Here is a 20078-nt window from a genome sequence, read left to right as displayed (position 1 = left end):
AGCTGCTAGATGGCACCGCAGTTGCTTACGCTTGACATTCCCAAGTCAGATGTCACTTGCAATTAGACCTCTAATAGTATCACTAAGGGCTTCCCTGGTGGCTCAAATGGTAAAGAATCCTCCTGCAATGCCGGAGACCTGGGTTTGATCCCTGGGTTGGGAAGATGCCCTAAAGAAGGGAACAGCTACCCACTCCAGTATTCTTGCCTGGAAAATGCTATGGACAGAGGAGCCTGGCAGGCTACAGTCTGTGGGGTCACAAAGAGTGGGACATGACTGAGCAACTTTCACTTTCAACATCACTAAGCTTTCAAGAACTACAGCTTATAATTCAGGAAAATTGGTTTTCAGTAACAGGTTTCCTAGAAAGCTTCTTTGTTTGGGCTAATGTCAAAATTTCTTCATCTCCAGAGGCTAGACATTGCTGGCATTCTATAGCAATTGTTTTGACCAGCATTTTGTGTGTGTGTGTGCGTGAAAGTTTAGCCTGGATAGACTCAAAACTGTGAAGAATAATTGTTTTCTTCAAACATTCTTATAGGATATGTTATTTGGAAATTTGTGAGAATAAAATGCGTTTAGGGCAACCTCATTTTTTTCCTCTTGATACTTCTTACTTTTATATAGAGAACTGTCTGTTTTCACAACCCTCATTGCTGCTGCTGCTGCTGCTAAGTCGCTTCAGTCATGTCTGACTCTGTGCGACCCCATAGACGGCAGCCCACCAGGCTCCCCCGTCCCTGGGATTCTCCAGGCAAGAACACTGGAGTGGGTTGCCATTTCCTTCTCCAATGCATGAAAGTGAGAAGTGAAAGTGAAGTCGCTCAGTCGTGTCTGACTCTTAGGGACCCCATGGACTGCAGCCCACCAGGCTCCTCTGTCCATGGGATTTTCCAGGCAAGAGTACTGGAGTGGGGTGCCATTGCCTTCTCCAACAACCCTCATTAATTATTTTTAAATAATATTTATGTATTTAGCTGTGCCAGGCTTTAGTTATGGCCCGTGTGATCTGGTTCCCCGACCAGGGATCGAACCTGGGGCCCCTACATTGGGAATGTGGAGTCCTAGCCACTGGACCACCAGAGAAGTCCTTCATTCATTACTGAAGTACTTCACCTTTGTGATAATAAGTATGCACTTCTTCCTTGATGGACTAGTAGAATTTCAAGTATAAGGTTTTCACTCCTAATTACTTCTAGATAGATTATGTTTGAAAGTGACCATTAATTTCAATGTTACCATTAAGTCAGAATGACAAGCCTGTTCGTAATTCTGCAACTGTCAAGGCTGATCAGCTATGCTCGTAATCTACTCGATCATGTGACCATTGGTCCCATACAAGTTCAGGGATGCCAACAATGATGCTGATGCAGGCATTTCGCTACTCAACTCTGCAAGGCCGAATGCACATTAAAGAGCTAATTTTGCCTGACTAGTTAATCCTGGTGGAGCATGAGGGCTGAATCCAACCTCCGGGACATTTCTCTCTTTCTGCTTCATTCTTCAGGCCTTAACTATTTATTCTACATTCTCTAAAAAAGCCTACCATAACTCTTCCCACCCACACTGAAATATCATCCAGCTGAAATATCACTTTGATGACCAGGTGGATGTCCCAGCCATCTATGAGCCTTAACAGTTCCTTGAGTCCCCCAACCCAGTGACCTTCACTTCTGCTCCACAGCAGGCAACCCCTTCCAATGGTCAGCTCCTGGATCCTGTTGTCCATAGCGGCTTCACCTTGACATTGAAGCCTGGGTATCCCACTTTGGGGTCACAGCGCCCTTCTTTGTTTGAAGTTTTCCATCGGCCACATTCCTGGCATGTCTGCTGGTCAGTCTCATGGGGCCTCCAGCATCTGCATTCCCCAGTCTCCCCTGACCTTCAACCTGTGACTGGGCATATGCTGCTGCTGCTGCTAAGTTGCTTCAGTCTTGTCTGACTCTGTGCGACCCCATAGACGGCAGCCCACCAGGCTCCCCCGTCCCTGGGATTCTCCAGGCAAGAACACTGGAGTGGGTTGCTATTTCCTTCTCCAATGCATGAAAGTGAAAAGTGAAAGTGAAGTCGCTCAGTTGTGTCTGACTCTTCCCGACTCCATGGACTGCAGCCTACCAGGCTCCTCCATCCATGGGATTTTCCAGGCAAGAGTACTGGAGTGGGGTGCCATCGCCTTCTCCGGACTGGGCATATAACCTTGAGTATTTTGGATTTTCCTGGTGACTCAGATGGTAAAGACTCTGCCTGCAATGCAGGAGACCCAGGTTCGATCCCTGGGCTGGGAAGATCCCCTATAGAAGGGAATGGCAACCCACTCCGGTATTCTTGTCTAGAGAATCCCATGGACAGAGGAGCCTGGTGGGCTACAGTGCGTGGGGTCCCAAGGAGTCGGATACGACTGAGAGACTAACACTTCTACTTTCACACTTCCATCCACTTAGCAGCTCCTCTGGCCACTTAGTCCCTCAGCACGTGCCTTACAAAACTCTAACCCTGGGACTTCCCTGGTGGCCCAGTGGCTAAGACTTCATGCTCCAAATGCAAGGGTCCCGGGTTCGATCCCTGGTCAGGGAACTAGATCCCACATGCTGCAACTAAAGATCCTGCATGCCACAATGAAAATCGAAGATCCTGCCTGCTGCTGCTAAAACCCAGCACAGCCAAATAAATTAATTAAATACTTTAAACATTTAATATGAAGAAAAAACTCCTCTTGTTAAAACACAAACAAAAAACTCTAATCTGCAACAACCTTGCGCTGCCCTTCAGCCCACAGGCTATGGGAAGCACCACCCCGTGTGGGTGAGTATCACTACAGACCCTAAACCCTCTGCCCAGTCCCCATTCCCAGCAGAAACTGTTCTGAACCTTCACCACTCTCACTGAGCCTCACCTGAGCTCAGCGTGCGTGTGGGCTAAGTCACTTCAGTCGTGTCTGACTCTTTGCGACCCAATGGACCGTAGCCTGCCAGGCTCCTCAGTCCATGGGGATTCTCCAGGCAGGAATACCAGAGCAGTCTGCCATTCCCTTCTCCAGGGGATCTTCCCAACCCAGGGATCAAACCCGGGTCTTCCGCATTGCAGGCGGATTCTTTGCCCAATTTCTCATGTGGCCTGCTCTCAGGTCCAAGTCCCAGACCCTTTCAAGGTCAGCCTCCTGCATCCTAAGACTGGGTCTCTTTCCCCACTTCTTCCCAGCCAGTGCTCCCAGGGGATCATAGTTAAGTGCTCCTCAAGCACTTAAGCTCTCGGTGAACCTTGTTAAGCCCTCGGTGCCTTGTCCTTCTCTCCTCTATCTCTACACAATAGGATTTTTTCTCATGGTCCCATTACCACATATAAGCTGAAGATTCTACCTGAGCCCTGACTCACCCCTCAAGCTTCCAACTCAGTCAAACTCAGTATCCCACCTACATGCACTTAAGACCCAACATATCTCAAACAGTGTCTTCGCCTTTCCCCTGACACCTGCCCCAGGTCTGTCATTACCCAGAACCCAAGGCAAAACCCCCACTCATCTCTCCCTCACTGCCCAAATCCAATCAGCCACTCAGTCCTGTTGATTCCAACTCCTCTACAGATCTTCCTTGGCTTATGATGGAGTCACGAGCCCATAAACCATCGTAAGTCAAAATGCATTTAACAGGGCTTTGCTGGTGGTCCAGTGGTTAGGAATACACTTTGCAATGCAAGGTATTCCGGTTTGATCCCTGGTCCAGGAAGATTCCCACATGCTACTGGGCAACTGAGCTCATGGGCCACAACTGATGAGCCCATGAGCCTCAACTACTGAGTCCATGTGCCACAACTACTGAAGCCCACACACCCTAGAGCCTGTGCTCCACAATAAGAAAAGCCACTTCAATGAGAGGCCCTTCCACCACAAGCAGATTAGCCCAAGCTCGCTGCAACTAGAGAAAGCCTGCATGGCAATGAAACCCATCACAGTCAAAAATAAAATAAATTTTTAAAAAAAGCATTTAATACACTGAACCCACCAAACATCAGAGCTTAGCCCAGTCAACCTTAAACGTGCTCAGAACACTTACAGGAGCCTACTGCTGAGCAAAATCCTCTAACACAAAGTTTATTTGACAATACAGTGTTGAATCTCTCATGTAGTTTACTGCATACTGTACTGAAAGTGAGAAACAGAACAGCTCCCTGGGTACAGAATGGTTGTTAAGTGTACGGTTTGTTTCCTGTCTTGATGGTGTGACTGACTGGGAGCTATGGCTCACTGATGCCGCCCAGCATCTCAGGAAAGCACTGTAGGACTTCCCTGGTGGTCCAGTGGCTAAGATTCTGGGCTTCTTGAGGGCACAGGCGTGGGTTTGATCTCCATTTTTGCACAATGTGGCAAAAAAAAAAAAAAGAGAGAGAGCATCATACTGCACATCACTAGCCTGGGAAAAGGTCAACATTCAAAACTGGACATTTCTCCTGAATGCATATTGCTTTTGCACCATTGTAAAACTGAAAATTTTTAAGTTCTGGGTTATTACTATACAGACTGTATCTGTATAATTCTCAAACTCATTCCCTCTTCCCTGGCCTATGAATATCTTTAGCCTTTAACCAGACAACTGGAAAGGGTGGCAGATTGTCTCCAAAGACTTGCAACATCATCTCTGAGCCTGTGTGCCCTTGGGTGGTTCCTATCATCAAGAAGCAGAATCTTTTTCCTCTCCCTTGTGTCTGGGGGGCCTGATGACCTGCTCTGACCAGAAGGCACTGGAAGGATGCCCTACAGCTTCCAAGGCCAGGCAGTGAGAGGCCTCAAGCTTCCAGTTTGGGGTTCTCAGATCTGCCCCCCTCCTCTCCAGCCACTGTGTTGGAAGGAAGCCCAGGCTAGCCTTGGTGATGAGCACCGTGGCACCAAAGCCCTGGCCACTCTACCACAGGCTCTGTGCTCTGTAATTCCAGATTTCCAGAGGCCCTCTCCACTGGCTGGATGTTTGCTGCTCCTGGCCTTTGCTCCCACACCATCCCTAGGATCTTCACTGCCCTTCTCCCCCACTCACTGTGTCTCATTCTGCAAGACTCCAACTCTGGAACCCAGGCCCTGTCAGCATCCTTTCAAAGCACTTCAAATGTAGTTCTCATCTCCCAGCACCTGCTATGCTGTGCTAAAACCCCAGTTTCCATGTTACTTCTCCCCCATGTCCTGAAGCTACCAGAAGGCAGCACTATAGTGTTTTACTCTTTATATCCCCAGGGATCAAGAATATGGTGAAGCGTGAGTTGCTCAATCAGTCGTGTCCGATGCTTTGTGACCCCATGGACTGTAGGCCACAAGGCTCCTCTATCTGTGGGACTTCCCAGGCAAGAATACTGGAGTGGGTTGCCATTCCTTTCTCCAGGGGATCTTCCCAACCCCAGGATAGAACCGGCATCTCCTGAGTCTCCTGTATTACAAGCAAATTCTTTACATTCTGAGCCACCAGTGAAGCCCTAAGAACATGGTAGACACCCAATAAATGCTTGTTGAATTAAATGAAATATGCTAATTCTGTTTTAACTGATGCCATTTTTTGTCATCTAATTTTGTTCCATAGCTGGTGCTCTTGCCCTAAGGAGGGTGTGAGCACCCTGGGCCAGCACCGGAATCTTCTCCATCTTGTACACCCACAGTAGCACAGGGCTGGGCATGTGACAGACTCAGTGGAGTATTTGATTCAGGGTCTAGCCAGGTGATTCTGAGCCCCCTCGATGACACTCACAGGTATGGAAGGGTGTCCGGTCAGGCAGAGAGCGGGTTTTCCTCCGAATAGGCAATGACTTTTCCATCTCTTCTTTCAAGATCATCTTTCCCAAGTTGGAAGTAACCTGGGGAAGGAGAGAGGAAGATGGATCCAAGGCGGCATCAGTACTTGTTTCTTCTTGTTTTTAACTTTTTTGACTGCATTGCATGGCATCTGGGATCTTAGTTCACTGACCAAGGATTCACTTAAGACTCCATGCTTGCATTGGAAGCATGGAGTCTTAACCACTGGACTGCCAGGGAAGTCCTGATACTGGACTTGTTTCTCATCTCCAAAAGGTTTGGAGTTGGGTCATTGGAAAAGACTCTGATGCTGGGAGGGATTGGGGGCAAGAGGAGAAGGGGACGACAGAGGATGAGATGGCTGGATGGCATCACTGACTCGATGGACATGAGTCTGAGTGAACTCCGGGAGTTGGTGATGGACAGGGAGGCCTGGCATGCTGCAATTCATGGGGTCGCAAAGAGTCGGACACGACTGAGCGACTGATCTGATCCGATAGCACAGGCAGGAGTGGGGACAGAGTTCCTGAGGGGCTGGGTGGTAACCTGGAGCCCATGGAGCCTGTCCTTCTTGTGGGAAGCTCTGCCACATTGGGTCTGGTCACCCTTGAGAGCAAGGAGTCAGAGCTGCTTGGTGTTAACTCTGCCCCAGGGGCCTCTGCATCCCAGGCCACAATGCCTAGAGCACAAGCCCATGTCACCAACAGTGGTCTTTCTGTGACTCCCTGGACCCCCTCTCTCTGCTTGGAGGCCAGCAGTCTGCTCACTCCTTTCTCCTCGTCCCATGAACTACTGTGGCTGCTGAAGCCTAGCACTGTCCACGCCACCCTTTTCTGTGCTTTTGGTCCTAATCATAAGTGGCATCCCCCACAGTGACATGCAATCCCCGTGTCCCTGTCAAAGCATAGCCTGACATCCTGGCAAAGAAGGGGAGCTCCTCACATGTTCTGACCACCATACTCTTCAGACATGAAGTCACTCAGATCAGAACAGAAGACACTGGAAGGATGCCCCGTGGCTTCTGAGGCCAGGCTCTGAGAGGGCTGGTAGCTTCCAGTTTGGGGTTCTCAGATTGCCTCGCTCCTCTCCAGCCACCATGTTGGAAGGAAGCCCAGGATGACACAGGGAGGCGGGCGGGGGTCTCCAGACACTACCTTACTGAGTTCCTCTCTCTGCCGCTCCCTGAGAGCCTTCATCTCCTCCCCGGAGTCGTCATCCTCTTCCTCCTCCTCCTCCTCGGCCCCCCTCCTCGACGCCTTCCGCTTCCTCCATTCTGTCTCTGGGGAGCAGAGGGAAACAGGCACATCAGTCAATCAACACGTACTCAACTTGCCGCTCCCTAGGGCTGCACCTTGAAGGGAACACTGCAAATCATTAAAAGCAATGTTTTCTAGTCTTGTAGTGAAGCTGGGTAGGTCACACATGCCCATGAGACTTAAAAGTCACTGGGGACCAAGACCTCATCTCATTTCTCTTGCTCTTTCCAGAGCTCTCATCACAGAGCCTGGGACGCAGTACAAATTCAACAAATATCTGTTAAGCAGTGAAAGAAATGAACGGAAAGTGAATTAATGACTAACAAGCAGGGTCATTTACACTGAGAGGGATGGGAATGCTGGGAATGGGGGAGCAGGAGCCTGGAGGGCTCATGCAGGGGATGGGAGTGGGTTCCTGGGGCTTCGGCCGGGCCTATGAGGCAGTGTCTGGGCCTCCCTCTCCCCTCTCCAGCAGTTTCTCCTACCCACAACAGCCAGTGATGGGGGGCACGGCCAGTAGTCCGTTTCGATCTTGGCTGGCTGATTGGGGTCAGGAGGCTGGGCTGCGGGGAACTTGGAGGACTCGATGATGAGGTCCTCAATGGGGTGCTTGCTCTGAGGGCTGCCTCCTGTGGACTCTGCTGGGGTGAGGGGGAGGTCAAGGTCAGCCCCGGGCATACCCCGCCCAGCAGGCCACCTCCCACCCCAGCTCCCCACTCGCTCACATCTCCCTCTTCACACCTGTAAGATCGTGGATACAACAGCAATACATGAGGAAGAGCACAGGGCATGTTATGAACATCTCCGCTCCTATGGCCCTCCCACCCTCAGTGCAGCCTCCCAGCAGGTGGTGGGAAAGGGGGTGCTGGTCTGTCAGGGGAACCCTCACCTCTCTGCTTGTAGATGGGGGGCTTCTTGTAGATATTGGAATCTGGGCGAGTGGTCTCTGTGGAGAGGGAGCAACAGTGGATGAGAAGGAGGCGGTGATGATTGGGAGGGATGTTAGTGATGATGACGGGAAGGCTGGGTCAGAGGAGGGAATGGAGACATGGATTGGGAGGAGGTAGGAAGTTCTCAGGGGCCTGCCAAGAGCCAAGACAGAACTGGAGATCCTAGAACCGTCTCTCCCTCAGGGATTGGGACGTTTCACACTTTTCTGTCTGGGTGGGAGGGAAAATGCAACAGGTCCACCCTCTCTGGGAGCTCTGCCTGGGTTCCAGCATTAGCCAGTTCTGCTGGTGTGCATATACTCCAGAGAATAGGGGACTAAGAGTAAGGCAATTTGGTTCCTGAAGGAAAAAAAGAGGTCTTAGGGCAAGGATGTAGCCACGCTAATAGTAAAACCTACCAGGATGATGGAAATGGGGCAGGCTGGTCCGGGGGGTCCCAGCAGTTCTCGGGGCTGAAGCCTGAGCGATGGTTCCAGGAGACCGGCTCTCTGCCCACACCTGCAGAGCAGAAGTGTGGTTCACTGCAGCTCCCAGGCCCCCACCCCACCCCTTCCACTATCTTGGTGTTCCCACCCTAGCAGCCCACACGCCCCCAACCCCAGGGCAGAGGAGGGCTGTCCAAGGACTTGATCTACTAATGGTGCCTGATCCAGAAGAAAGGATTAAGTGAGATCTTGGGTCAGACACAGATGAACCCAGAGCTGGCCAGTGACAGGACAAGGTCCACTGATTCCATCACCCCCTAGGTTCTGCCGAGCCCAGCCTGGATGTGTGTGGGGCAGGGGTTAGCCCCATCAGAGCAGGGCTGGACCAGTGTCAGGCGCGGGGCAGACTCACCTCTGGGGATGGTGGGGGGGATGTGGATTTGGGTGACAGCGAGCGCTGTGAATGGAGAGGAGGCTGGTCAGAGCCACAAGGGTGGGATTAAACCCTCGTCCCTAGGACCCCACATGGGCTACTTCTTCCCCCTCGCCCAATCCTGCAATTGCTCCGCTGATTTCTGGGCCACCTCTTCTCTCTCAGTCCTTGGCAGCTCTCAGGGCTGGCCCTCCACCCTCTCTTTCCTGAAGAGGGTCCTAAAACTTTCCCGAGGACCCATGAAGAAGCAGAAGAAGCTGAGGATTCTGGATCAGTGTCCGTGTGCTCCGAGGGCCAGCTGAAGGTGGCTCTGGCCCTGATCCCAGAGCTGAGCAACGACGGGAAGGGACAAGACCCACAGTATCCAGGATGGAGTCAGGGCCCCTCACCAGGCATTTAAGTCTCCCCATAGCCTGGCCTTCTCTCTCTGCTCAGCCATGACACAGTCCCCTTCTCCAATACAGTTTGCAAAGTACCTGTCCCGAGTTATCTCGTGCATTGACTACCTGGTGAGGTGGATCGGCAAAGGTATCACTTCTATTTTGGAGGAGGGGAAACTGAGACCTCATCATCACACAGGTCACATTCAGCTAGGACTTCCGGCCTCCAAGTTCAGGCTGCTAAACTCGGCCTCTGAGCTGCTGGCTTCTGCATGCTTTCCACAAATGTGCTCACTTTCTGCCCACTCGCGCCCCATTCCTACATGACCCCACTCCATGCTGCTACCACTCAAACATGGCCTCTCCTGCTCTCTACCTGGAACCGGCTGGAGGCCAGTCCATCTCTGCCTGATTTGTAGTACAAACACTCAGTCACCAGCTGACTGGTGATTCCCGTGCACAGGTTCTCTTTCTTGTTTTGGCATCTGGCCTCCAGGAAAGAAAGTGTGAGAGGGATTCTGTCCCCCACCCAGTGCGACTGGGGGAGTCCTTGCCCCGAGTCCCATCCAAGAGGACCCTCCCACCCTTTACCTCCCGGCTTCTGGGCAGCTCCACGTGTTCCAGCAGAGAATAGGTAAAGTGGGGCTCATAGATCATGAGGTCAGGCCTCTCGATGTCCAGGATGGCCTTGTCCTTGGGGATGGCAGCCAAGTCCTTATAGCCCAGCACTTGATTGTCCATCTTGGCCTGAAGGGAAATGGTACCCATGGAACAGAGGAGCCAAAAGCCTTATCTAGAATACTGACCTTATGAGCCCGATTTGCAATTTATTAGGAAGAAGATGGGCAGCCATGATAGAGATCAGCTCCTATAAGTTAACATTTCTATTGTTTTCATTCTAAGGGTTTAAAGTGAAAGTGTTAGTCACTCAATCGTGCCGACTCTTTTGACCCCATGTATTGAAGCCCACCAGGCTCCTCTGTCCGTGGGATTCTCCAGGCAAGAATACTGGAGTGAGTTGCCATTCCCTTCTCCAGGGGATCTTCCTAACCCAGGAATCAAACCTGGGTCTCCTGCATTGCAGGCGAATTCTTTACCGACTGGGCCACCAGGGCAGCCCCTAAGGGGTTTTCAGTTCAGTCGCTCAGTCGTGTCCCACTCTTTGCGACTCCATGGACTGCAGCATGCCAGGCCTCCCTGTCCATCACCAACTCCCAGAGTTTACTCAAACTCATGTCCATTTAGTCGGTGATGCTAGAGTGATCTTAAAACAATGATAATCCTTCACCTAGCACTTTGGGTACAAGGAGACAGGACCAGACCAGCAGGAGGAGGTACGCGGAATCTTCTCTGGATCTGGGGCTTTCTCTGCTTGCCATCCTGGCAGGACCATCGTCGTCTGAGTGAAGCTGCCCAGCACACAGCCTGTCCCGGACTCCTCCCTCCTCCCAGCCTTAGGACGCTGGTGGCCAACGGGTACTCACCACGATGCTGGAGGGAGAGCCGGGAACACTGGAGTCTCGGGAGGAGCTGACGCTCCCAGGGGAGGTAAGTGGTTGCTGGGGAGAGCGAGAAGGCAGGCAGGTGGGAATGTGCGTGGGTGCCAGGGCCGGGCTGGAGCAAGCGGGCTGGGGAAGGGGAGGGTTTCCCTAGGCCTCGGGGCTCCGGGGTGCGGTGCCACGGGCAACCACCAGGTGGCACCCTTGACTCCCGGACCTGACCCTCTGCAGGGAGCCGGGCCCCCACCGCGTGCCCCTCTGTCTCCAGCATCCCACTGCCCCTGCGTGGGTGCAGCCCCGCGCACCTTCTGCAGTCGTTCCATGCAGCAAGGATGTAGACGGCCGGATCACTCTCGGGATCCTGTGCGCGAGGGGAGACGACGCAGGCGTCAGGCTCTGTCCGGCTCCTGGGCGCTGCGCGCTTGGGGCCGCGAGAGCAGAGAGGGCGCTCCCCCGGGCTGTGGCGCCCTCATCCCTCGGTGACTGTCCAGGCTGCTGGCCGAGTGCAGGGCCTGGAAGGGGAGGGAGAACGTGCCAGCCGGGTCTGTCGGACCCGTAATCTCCGAGGGCGGGGGCGAGGACAGCCCCCTCTGGCCCAGCGTATCTCCGGGGAGCAGGGCTTCGGCTTTCTCATTTGCTCAGCCCGCGGGGACATCCAGCCGCCCGTCGCCCTCGGCAGCGAGACGGGAAAGCGGACGGGCTGCACTTGTTTTTAAGCCATTGTTCTCTGGTTGGAAAGGAAATGACGGCAGGGGTCAGCCATTCCCAAGGCAGTCTCCACATCCCTTCTTCCTCACACCTGCCCTGCCCGGCCTATGGTCAGTTTCAGGCCCAGGGTCTCACTCCCTTGCCATGGCCTTTCCTTGGCTCTGTTCTTGGGCCGTTGCCCCTCTCCCTCTTAACCTACTGTCCAAGGTACCACACCCTCTCATAGCCCAGAAAGGTGTGGTGATTTTTTTGTTTTTATTTTTTTGCCCCACAATATGGCATATAGTATCTTAGTTCTCCCACTAGGGGATGGAACCCATGCCCCGGGTGTTGGAAGCACAGAGGCTTAACTATCCATGGACTGACAGGGAAGTCCCCTGCCACCCCAGAAAGCTTTAACACAGAAGGTCTTAGTAATACTATGAGGTGGCTACAGCAGGCAGGAAGGACAGAGCCAAGGCAACTTGATGGGAAGCAGTCAGGTCACTGACTGGGAACTGTCTCTCTGCCCTGGGTAGGATCCCTGACCAGTGGAGAAGGGAGGGGAGCCACAGCCCCCTGTGCCTGTCCCCGTACAGCGAAAATCTCACTTGCAGGCATTTGGTAAAGCAGCCTGGGGACCAAGGCCACATCCCAGTTGCCTACCATCTTGGAATGCCTGAGTTGAGGCTGCCCTCCGAGGTACTACTTTGCTGCAAGCCAGAGCCCCCTGGTTCAGCAGGAAGGCCTCTGGGCTGGATCCTGGGGAGCTGGGTCCTATCTGCTGCAAATATTAGGAGTTCCCCTGGGGGCACAGCCCAGATCTGCTTCCTCAGTAACTTTCTTAGCAATCTTCCCATCCTCCCTGCACATCCCTGGACCAAACACATAATAACCATTCATTTAATGCCTGGCTGAGTTTCCAATGTGATGGTGACAGTGAGACTGTCTTCCAGCTGCTGGCAGTAAGCCACAGAATGAAGAAAGCTGATGGCTACAAAAGGTACAGGGAAGAGGCAGCAATCACGTAGTGGTTAAGAGTGTGGGCTCTGGACTGGAATGACTGGGGAGAGGAGACTCGGCTACTCAGAAGCTGTGTGACCTTGAGCAAGTTACTTACCCTCTCTGTGACTCATATTCTCATCTGTAAACTGGAAGATAGTTACAATATCTGTGTTATAGGGTTGCTCTGATTATTAGGCAAGTTATAACATGTGAAGTGTTTGAAATATAAATTCTATGTAAAATGTTAACTATTATGATGTCTATTGGAGAAGGCAATGGCACCCGACTCCAGTACTCTTGCCTGGAAAATCCCATGGATGGAGGAGCCTGGTAGGCTGCAGTCCATGGGGTCGCTGAGGGTCGGACACAACTGAGTGACTTCACTTTCACTTTTCACTTTCATGCATTGGAGAAGGAAATGGCAACCCACTCCAGTGTTCTTGCCTGGAGAATCCCAGAGATGGGGGAGTCTGGTGGGCTGCTATCTATGGGGTCGCATAGAGTCGGACACGACTGAAGCGACTTAGCAGCAGCAGCATGATGTCCATCTCCCTGAAGACTGATGAATTTAGATGGCTTTTTCATAGCCATTCTGCCACAGAAGGTCATGAAAGACAGGTCATTAGTGCTCCCAGTCTTATCTGTGACTCTATATCAGGCCATTCTATTTCTCACTGTCTCTCCACCACCAAACTGCCTCCTGGAGCATAGGCAGCTCACTCCCACTCCCCTACTTTTATGCATGCCCTTGAACTATTCTCTTCTCCCAGATCCCACCCATCTGTCAAGGGTCATCCTTAACACTTCTCCTCTAGGAGACCTTCCCAGTTATTCTAGTCCTCACTGATAAACTCTACTCTGAATTCCAGTGGAACTTAAAAAGAGACCATGTAACTCAGTCCTTGATTATATGTTGCCTGACATGTATTTTTGCTAACTAGAATGACTGCTAATTTCTACAATAATAATAGCTATTATTTTTTTTGAATACTCAAGCTGGGTATTTTGACAAGCGCTTTACAAGGATTATTTTGTTTCATCCCCCTAACAACCCTATAAGGTTGACCTGTTTTACAGATGAGAAAGCAGAAGTTCAAAGAGGTTAAAAACTTGTCCAGCATTGTGGAGGTGAAAATGACTGTGTCTTCAGCACTGGCATGATTCATAGTGCCTTCCCAGTACTGTGTCAGGTTCACGTTGTGGACAGGCTAGCATTTGTCACATTTCTTAAGTCTTTTTGGAATTTTAGAGTCAAGGGTTTCTAAGACGAGACTCTGACCATCAGGGTTACACTAGGTATTTGGTGCCCATGGAAAGACTCCATTCCAGAGCTTCATCTTTCTCTTGCTTTCTTAACATTTACTTTGTAATGCTTTTAACTAGGTGTCTGAGGACCAGAATAAACTCTAGTGTATATTCAAAGAGCTATTAGCTCCCTCTCACTCCTCTTTCATCTTTACCTTGTTAACAGACAGTATCAAAATAGCCATACACTTGACTTAGTCCTAGAGGCAAGCACTCACCCATCCACCCACCTACCCATCCATCCATCCACCCATCCACCTACCCATACATACATACATCCACTTACCCACTGGGTTGTGTATTGTTTTATCCATCCATTCACCAAACACTTTCTGAGCACCTATTCTTCAATGACCACAGACCATTGTGGTCTTATGGAGAATAGAATGATAAGTCAAAGAAGCTAAGCTGCCCCTCTAGAAATGAGACCATGTGTGTAGATAATACCCCTGCAAACAAACAGTTACATATGCCAGATAAGATAGTATAAGGGGTGATGCAGTGGTTAGAGCTCTGTACTCCCACTGCTGAGGGCCAGGGTTCAATCCCTGGTTGAGGGACTAGGATCCCACAAACTATGGAGTGCAGCCAAAACAAAAAAAGATGGTATAAGGGGCTGTGAGAGGTCACAGGAGAGACGAATCAGTATCAAGAGGGGGGAATAAAAAATTTTCTTAGACGTGTTGGTGGTTTTAGTTGCTAAGTCACATCTGACTCTTGGTACCCCATGGACTGTAGCCCACCAGGTTCCTCTGTCTATGGGATTTTCCAAGCAAGAAAACTGGAGTCAGTTGCCATTTCCTTCTCCAGGGGATCTTCCCTCCCCAGGGATCGAACCTGCATCTCATGCATTGCAGGCAGATTCTTTGCTGACTGAGCCACAAAGAAAATCCTTTCTTTGAAGAGGAGGTATTTAAGGCAGGCCTTGAAAGGTGCCTAATTGGAGATCCTGGAAAAACCAAAAAGGGATCCTTGGAAGAGATAGCAGCATGATGGAAACTGGAGACACGGGGAAGCACTATGTCTGTCTGGGGACAGCAAACATGGCTGAACTGTGGAGCTCAAGAGGTTGAGACAGTTTTAGGGCAGGAGGCTGGGAACCAGACTGTAGATGCCTTGAGTTTAGACTAGAGGATTCTGAATATATTCTGTGGGCAACTGGGGCTATGGAATGCTTAGGAACTTTTTTCAAAATGAAGAAGTGATAGATCTAAGCAGTGCTTTGGGGAAATGAGTCTGGCTGCAGACTGGGAGATGGATTAGACAGGTCCACAGAGAGACCAGCCAGGAAGTTATGGCAGTAGTCCAGGCAGCGGATGGTGAGGCGCTAGACTTGGGCCTGGGGCCGAAGAGGCAGAATGTGCAAAACAGAACTGGATCTGGAAACCCCACCAGAAGGAGGGACAGGCAGTGACAGGAGAAGGGGAGGCAATGAGTTCACTTCTTGCCAGGTTGATATTGAGGTGGGGGCAGTAGCGGGAAACACAAATTTGGGAGCCATTTTAGCTAGAGGTGGTAGTCTGCACATGAGATTGCCAATGGAGAAAGAAGATCAAAAATAGCATTCTGGGAAGTACCTAGAGGACTAGAAGCAAAAAGGAGCTGGAGATGGCCTGAAAGGGAGGGCGAAGACGAGGGCTGGGGGTATACCTAGTGATTCTTTGTTTTCAGTAAAGGACCTAATAAACAGTGAAGGTACAATAAATATGAGAGAAAGGGTGGTGTGTGCTGTGCTCAGTCGTGCCCGACTCTTTGCAACTCCATGGGCTGTAGCCCACCGGGCTCCTCTGTCCATGGAATTTTCCAGGCAAGAATACTGGAGTGGGTTGCCATTTCCTTTTCCAGGGGATTTTCCCGACCCAGGGATGGAAGCCCTGACTCCCAAGTTGCCTGCATTGCAGGCTGATGCTTTACCACTGTGCCACCTGGAAAGAAAGGCATTTGGGGAGGGAAAGAGGGGTTGAGAAAGAATGTCATGAAGGAACTTCCCAAGTAGTCTGGTGGCTAAGATTCTACATTCCCAAAGCTGGGTTCCTGGTCAGGGAACATTCTACAGCTAAAGATCCTGCATGCTTCAACTAAAACCTAGTGCAGCCAAGTGTGTGTGTGTATATATATATATATATATATATATTTTTTTTTTTTTTTTTAAGAGAGAGAGAGAATGTTGAGAAGCCCAGAGTCCATTGCCCAGAGAAGGGAAGATGTGAAGATGTGTGTACAGGAGATACAGCTCAGCAGTTTGGCTGTCAAGGCCTGGCAGCCTCTGAGAGCATCCGCAAAGGAAGCGTGAAGCCTCCTTGTTAGTAATGGGGTGCAGGGTGGAGGGGTGCAGGTGGCCAGGAGGCATAGGCCAGGGAGGGGCAGTTCTGAGAAGTGTGATAGGCAGGCAGGAGGCAGGAGAGTAACTATGGAGGAGGTAAGCCTGGTTGAAGGTTTTTCAGTAAAAGGTTTGTAAGCAGTGGGGAGTGAGGAGTAAAGGCTCTCAGTGGGGAGTGAAGAGTAGAGAGAAAGAAATTATGGCTCCTCTGAAAGGAGAAGAAAGGGAAGTTGGTAACTGCAACCTAGGGGCATTTAGAGGGAGCTGATCAGAGAAGGCAATGGCAACCCACTCCAGTACTCTTGCCTGGAAAATCCCATGGACAGAGGAGCCTGGTAGGCTGCAGTCCATGGGGTCGCTAAGAGTCGGACACGACTGAGCGACTTCCCTTTCACTTCTCACTTTCATGCATTGGAGAAGGAAATGGCAACCCACTCCAGTGTTCTTGCCTGGAGAATCCCAGGGACGGCGGAGCCTGGTGGGCTGCTGTCTATGGGGTCGCACAGAGTCGGACACGACTGAAGCAACTTAGCAGTAGCAGTAGACACGACTGAAGCAACTTAGCAGTAGCAGTAGCAGATCCCAATCAGGAGGCTTCTATTTTCCCAAGAAAATTGAGAGAAGGCCATATGTAGACCCAACACGAGGGTTGAAAGTGAAAGGGTTAGTCTCTCAGTTGTGTTAGTCTCTCAGTAGTGTCAGACTCTTTGTGACCCCATGGACCGTAGCCCGCCAGGCTTCTCTGTCCATGGGATTCTCCAGGCAAGAATACTGGAGTAGGTTGTCATTTCCTCCTCCAGGGGATCTTCCCCACCCAGGGATGCAACCCCGGTCTCCTGCACTGCAGGAGGATTCTTTACCATCTGAGCCACCAGGTAAGCCCAGGTGGGTTAGGCAGAGGCTGAAGAGAGTAGAAAGGACTGTAAGGGTCATGGTGGGGCCTGTGGACAGCTGAGCATCTGGGAGAACAGACCTTCTACGTGTCCTGGAGCCTCGGGCTGAAGCTGGGGGTGGCCCAGGCAACCTTCCCTTGAACACCATTTGCGGGTGGCTACAGCATGGGGCAGTGACTGCCCATCAGAGTGGTTACTGCCCAGAGAGGGAGGGAAGAGGGCCACCGTGAACCAGGTCACAGGTTACAAGGTCTTGAACTGAGACGCCCCACTCTCCCCTGCACGAACACGGTCCTACAGGCGCAGCCACTCAAATGATTCAGAATAACGATGTCCCCGCTCTGGCCCCAGCCCCTTCTGCACAGCGTCCGCCTCATCCCTTGGGCTGGATCTCTTCGCTTTCTGCTCTGAGTCACCTTCTTTCTCCACAGCGCCTGGTGTGTTGGAAAGCACCCTGCGGCAACTGTTAATATCTTACCCTTTCGGGAACCTGGCATGTTAATTCGGGACTAACCTGAAGGAGTGAAGGTCTTACTAGTGAAATATTAAGCCAGCAGAGAAAATGTTTCGGGGTGGAGTAGGGGCGTGGGGGGAGGGAAGGGCGAGGGGGAAGGGAGGGACGGAGGGAGTGTTTTCGTAGCTTCTCTCAAATCACGTTTTATGACCGCGAACCGCTTACTCCACCCACGCGTAGCCCCTCCCAAAGCCAGTTTCCTCGCGCGTCCGCACCAGCTGCCCCTGCTCGATCGGCGCCTGCTCCCAATCGGTGCACACCCCTCGTCTATGCACGTGCACTCCCAGGTCCGGGCTGCCTCTGGTGTACAGACCAAGAGGGCAGGCTGCAGCAGGAAGGGAGGGCGCAATGAGAGGAAAGGGAAAGCGCCGAGGAGGAAGGCCAGCCCAGGTGGCGGAAGGGCCATCTCAGCTGGGCCGCGGCTCCCAGTCCTTCCATCTCCGCCCCACCCTCCCCAAGCTGTGCAGCTGCGCCTTATCTGAGCCCCCAGCCCGGCTCCACCTCACACCGCCCGCCCCGTCTCCATAGCAACTAGAGCCGCTTGGCCTGGGTGATAAGGCCCGCCCACCCATCCTCGCGGGGGCCGGTTCCAGGTAGGAGCTGAACCTGCCTCGGCTCCCTGGACTTTGAGAAACGGAGGCTCGACCCGAGGTTTGGATCCTCTAGTCAGCTCTCCCCCGCCCACATTCTAAACCAGCCACCACTTGCTCTGGGCCAGGGACTTGCACCCATCCTCTCTAGCTTCACACACGCTTACGTCTCCCCATTAGGCGATGAGAATACGGCTGAGAGATTGACTTGCCAACTCCCCCCGCCCCTACCCCCGCACCTACCCATAAAAGTCAAGCTGGAATTCCTACCCAGGTCTATCTCGCGTCAAAGCCAATGAATGCTCTTTTCCGTGGGTCCCCAAAGATCCCACTTTAATATGGACTTGGGATTTGGGGTCCCATGCGCTACCTTATACTGCGGAGCCACCAAAATCCGGCTCGCTGAACTGGCCTGTGGACAAGGAACAGAGAGGATGGGGGTTGGGGGAGGAGGTTGGCCTACGGGCTCTGTGCCCTGGGGCAGGGAGAAGCCAGGCTAGAGGCTGGCTGTGCAGACAGTAAAGGGCTAAACAGGTTACGCAATGGGCAGGCTGTCCCCGTAGGTTGGGGGTCAGGTGGGCATGATTCTACTCCTCTCCTTTTTCACCAATTTCATTTACAGTGTCCCTGCCTGCTTCACCCCATTTCTGAGTCCCATCCCGCTCTTTCTGCTTTCCATCCCCTTTTCCTTTCCTTTCTTCATCTTTCTTCCCTTGGCTCTGTTTCCCTTTCACCCTCTCCCCTTCCCGGCCCCACCCCCGCAGTTACTGTGGCAACAACTCAATGCCAGAAATAAAGGCAGGATCCAGCTAGGTCACCAGTTTCCAAAACAGCATCCCAGGGTGGAGAGGGGAAGGGTGGGCCAGAGCAGCCTGGCCCTACAGGGGAGGCCCTGAGGCTGGGGTCTGTGTCTGTGTTTGGGTAGCGCGGGACACCCACAGTCGCCCCTCAAATCCCCCTACCCTGGGCTGGTGGTTCATGGAAACATCCTGGCCAAGCCTGCGCCTGCACCTTTTTAAGACTGTTGGAATCCCCACTCCCCTCCTCTCATTTTATCCTTCTTCCCCACCCTATTTTTAAGCCCTGCTCTATCTGCTAGGAGTAGGGTTGAGCTTCCTCTAATGCCAACCCCCAACAGCACCCTCTCACACTCTGGTGAAGCATCATCACACAGGGGCAGGAGGGCCCAAAATCTGGGTCCCGTCTTGGGAACCCATCTGCTCAAGGTCCTGCTGCCCCTTACTTCTGATGACAGCAGGGCCCGGCCCTAGGCTCCCCCTTCCTCCTCCTCCCTTAAATATGCATCTCATCTTCCGGTTTCTTTTAGCTCTCTCTTGGGTTTCTGTATCCTCAATCTACACCCCCAGCTCTGAAGAGGCTCCTCTTTCTATGCCCCCAGCCCCTCAGGTTTGCTTGGTCCTCAGCTTGTTCCTGCTCTGGCCTCTATTTATAGCTGGTCCTGTTGGCAGGTGGTGGTGTCACTTTAACCAGCTGGATGGATAGGGCTGGGGGAGATGCAAGGGAGATGGGCTCCCAAATTCAGTTTCCTGAATCCTGGGGGCATCCCTATTCTGGTTTTTACATACACGCATAAGCTCCGAAGGAGGAATTCCTCAGACCTGCACCCCCAGGTGGACAATTTGGCTCAGGTGTTGGACATGTGGCCATGGCAAGGCTGGCAGCACGGAGCGCAGACCCCCGCTTAGGGGCACAGGCACTTCACCTACACAGGCAGCCCCCGCTGAAACACAGTTGCAAAGCAAACACACGCTGCTTGCAAGATCACGCCCCCACTTTCCCAGCAAGGCCCCCCCACGCTGCCATGCGGTACCTCTGACACCCGCTCACACCCCCGACCTTGTCTGCTGTTCTCCATGCTCACAGTCACCCGCCCCATGGGTTGACACCCCCTCCCCAAGCATGTGCATGGCAAGGCACACAGAGCCCCCACTTACCCATCCCATGGGCACTCCCCGCGTCCCCTCCTTCCCAAAGCAAGACTGCCTGCTTTTTCCCATACCTGTCCTTGCTCCCCTGACTCTCGCATCCTGGCA

The 20078-nt window shown here is 52.2% G+C and overlaps 1 protein-coding gene and 1 non-coding gene across 11 annotated transcripts in view; both read right to left on the bottom strand.

Annotated features, from left to right (window-relative positions):
• DMTN (dematin actin binding protein) overlaps window positions 1-20078 on the bottom strand; it is a 32314-nt gene that overhangs the window by 2903 nt on the left and 9333 nt on the right. For 4 of the 10 annotated variants that reach the window (XM_061426937.1, XM_061426936.1, XM_061426934.1 and 1 more), the window contains exons 2-10: window positions 11016-11222; window positions 10696-10770; window positions 9803-9958; window positions 8811-8855; window positions 8372-8471; window positions 7913-7969; window positions 7509-7664; window positions 6922-7046; window positions 5724-5829 (exon numbers count right to left, since the gene is read on the bottom strand). In XM_061426937.1, coding sequence (XP_061282921.1) covers window positions 5724-5829; window positions 6922-7046; window positions 7509-7664; window positions 7913-7969; window positions 8372-8471; window positions 8811-8855; window positions 9803-9958; window positions 10696-10770; window positions 11016-11033 — 838 coding nt within the window. In that variant the 5' untranslated portion in view covers window positions 11034-11222. The remainder of the gene's footprint in view (window positions 1-5723; window positions 5830-6921; window positions 7047-7508; window positions 7665-7912; window positions 7970-8371; window positions 8472-8810; window positions 8856-9802; window positions 9959-10695; window positions 10771-11015; window positions 11223-20078) is intronic. The other 6 variants (XM_061426938.1, XM_061426941.1, XM_061426939.1 and 3 more) reach the window with 6 other exon arrangements.
• On the bottom strand, window positions 1014-1086 carry TRNAG-CCC (transfer RNA glycine (anticodon CCC)). Its single transcript has one exon. It is a non-coding gene; the product is annotated as a tRNA-Gly (tRNA).

Source organism: Bos javanicus, chromosome 8 (assembly GCF_032452875.1).
Source record: "Bos javanicus breed banteng chromosome 8, ARS-OSU_banteng_1.0, whole genome shotgun sequence".
NCBI lineage: Eukaryota > Metazoa > Chordata > Mammalia > Artiodactyla > Bovidae > Bos > Bos javanicus.
This window is presented reverse-complemented; position numbering and strand designations above follow the sequence as displayed.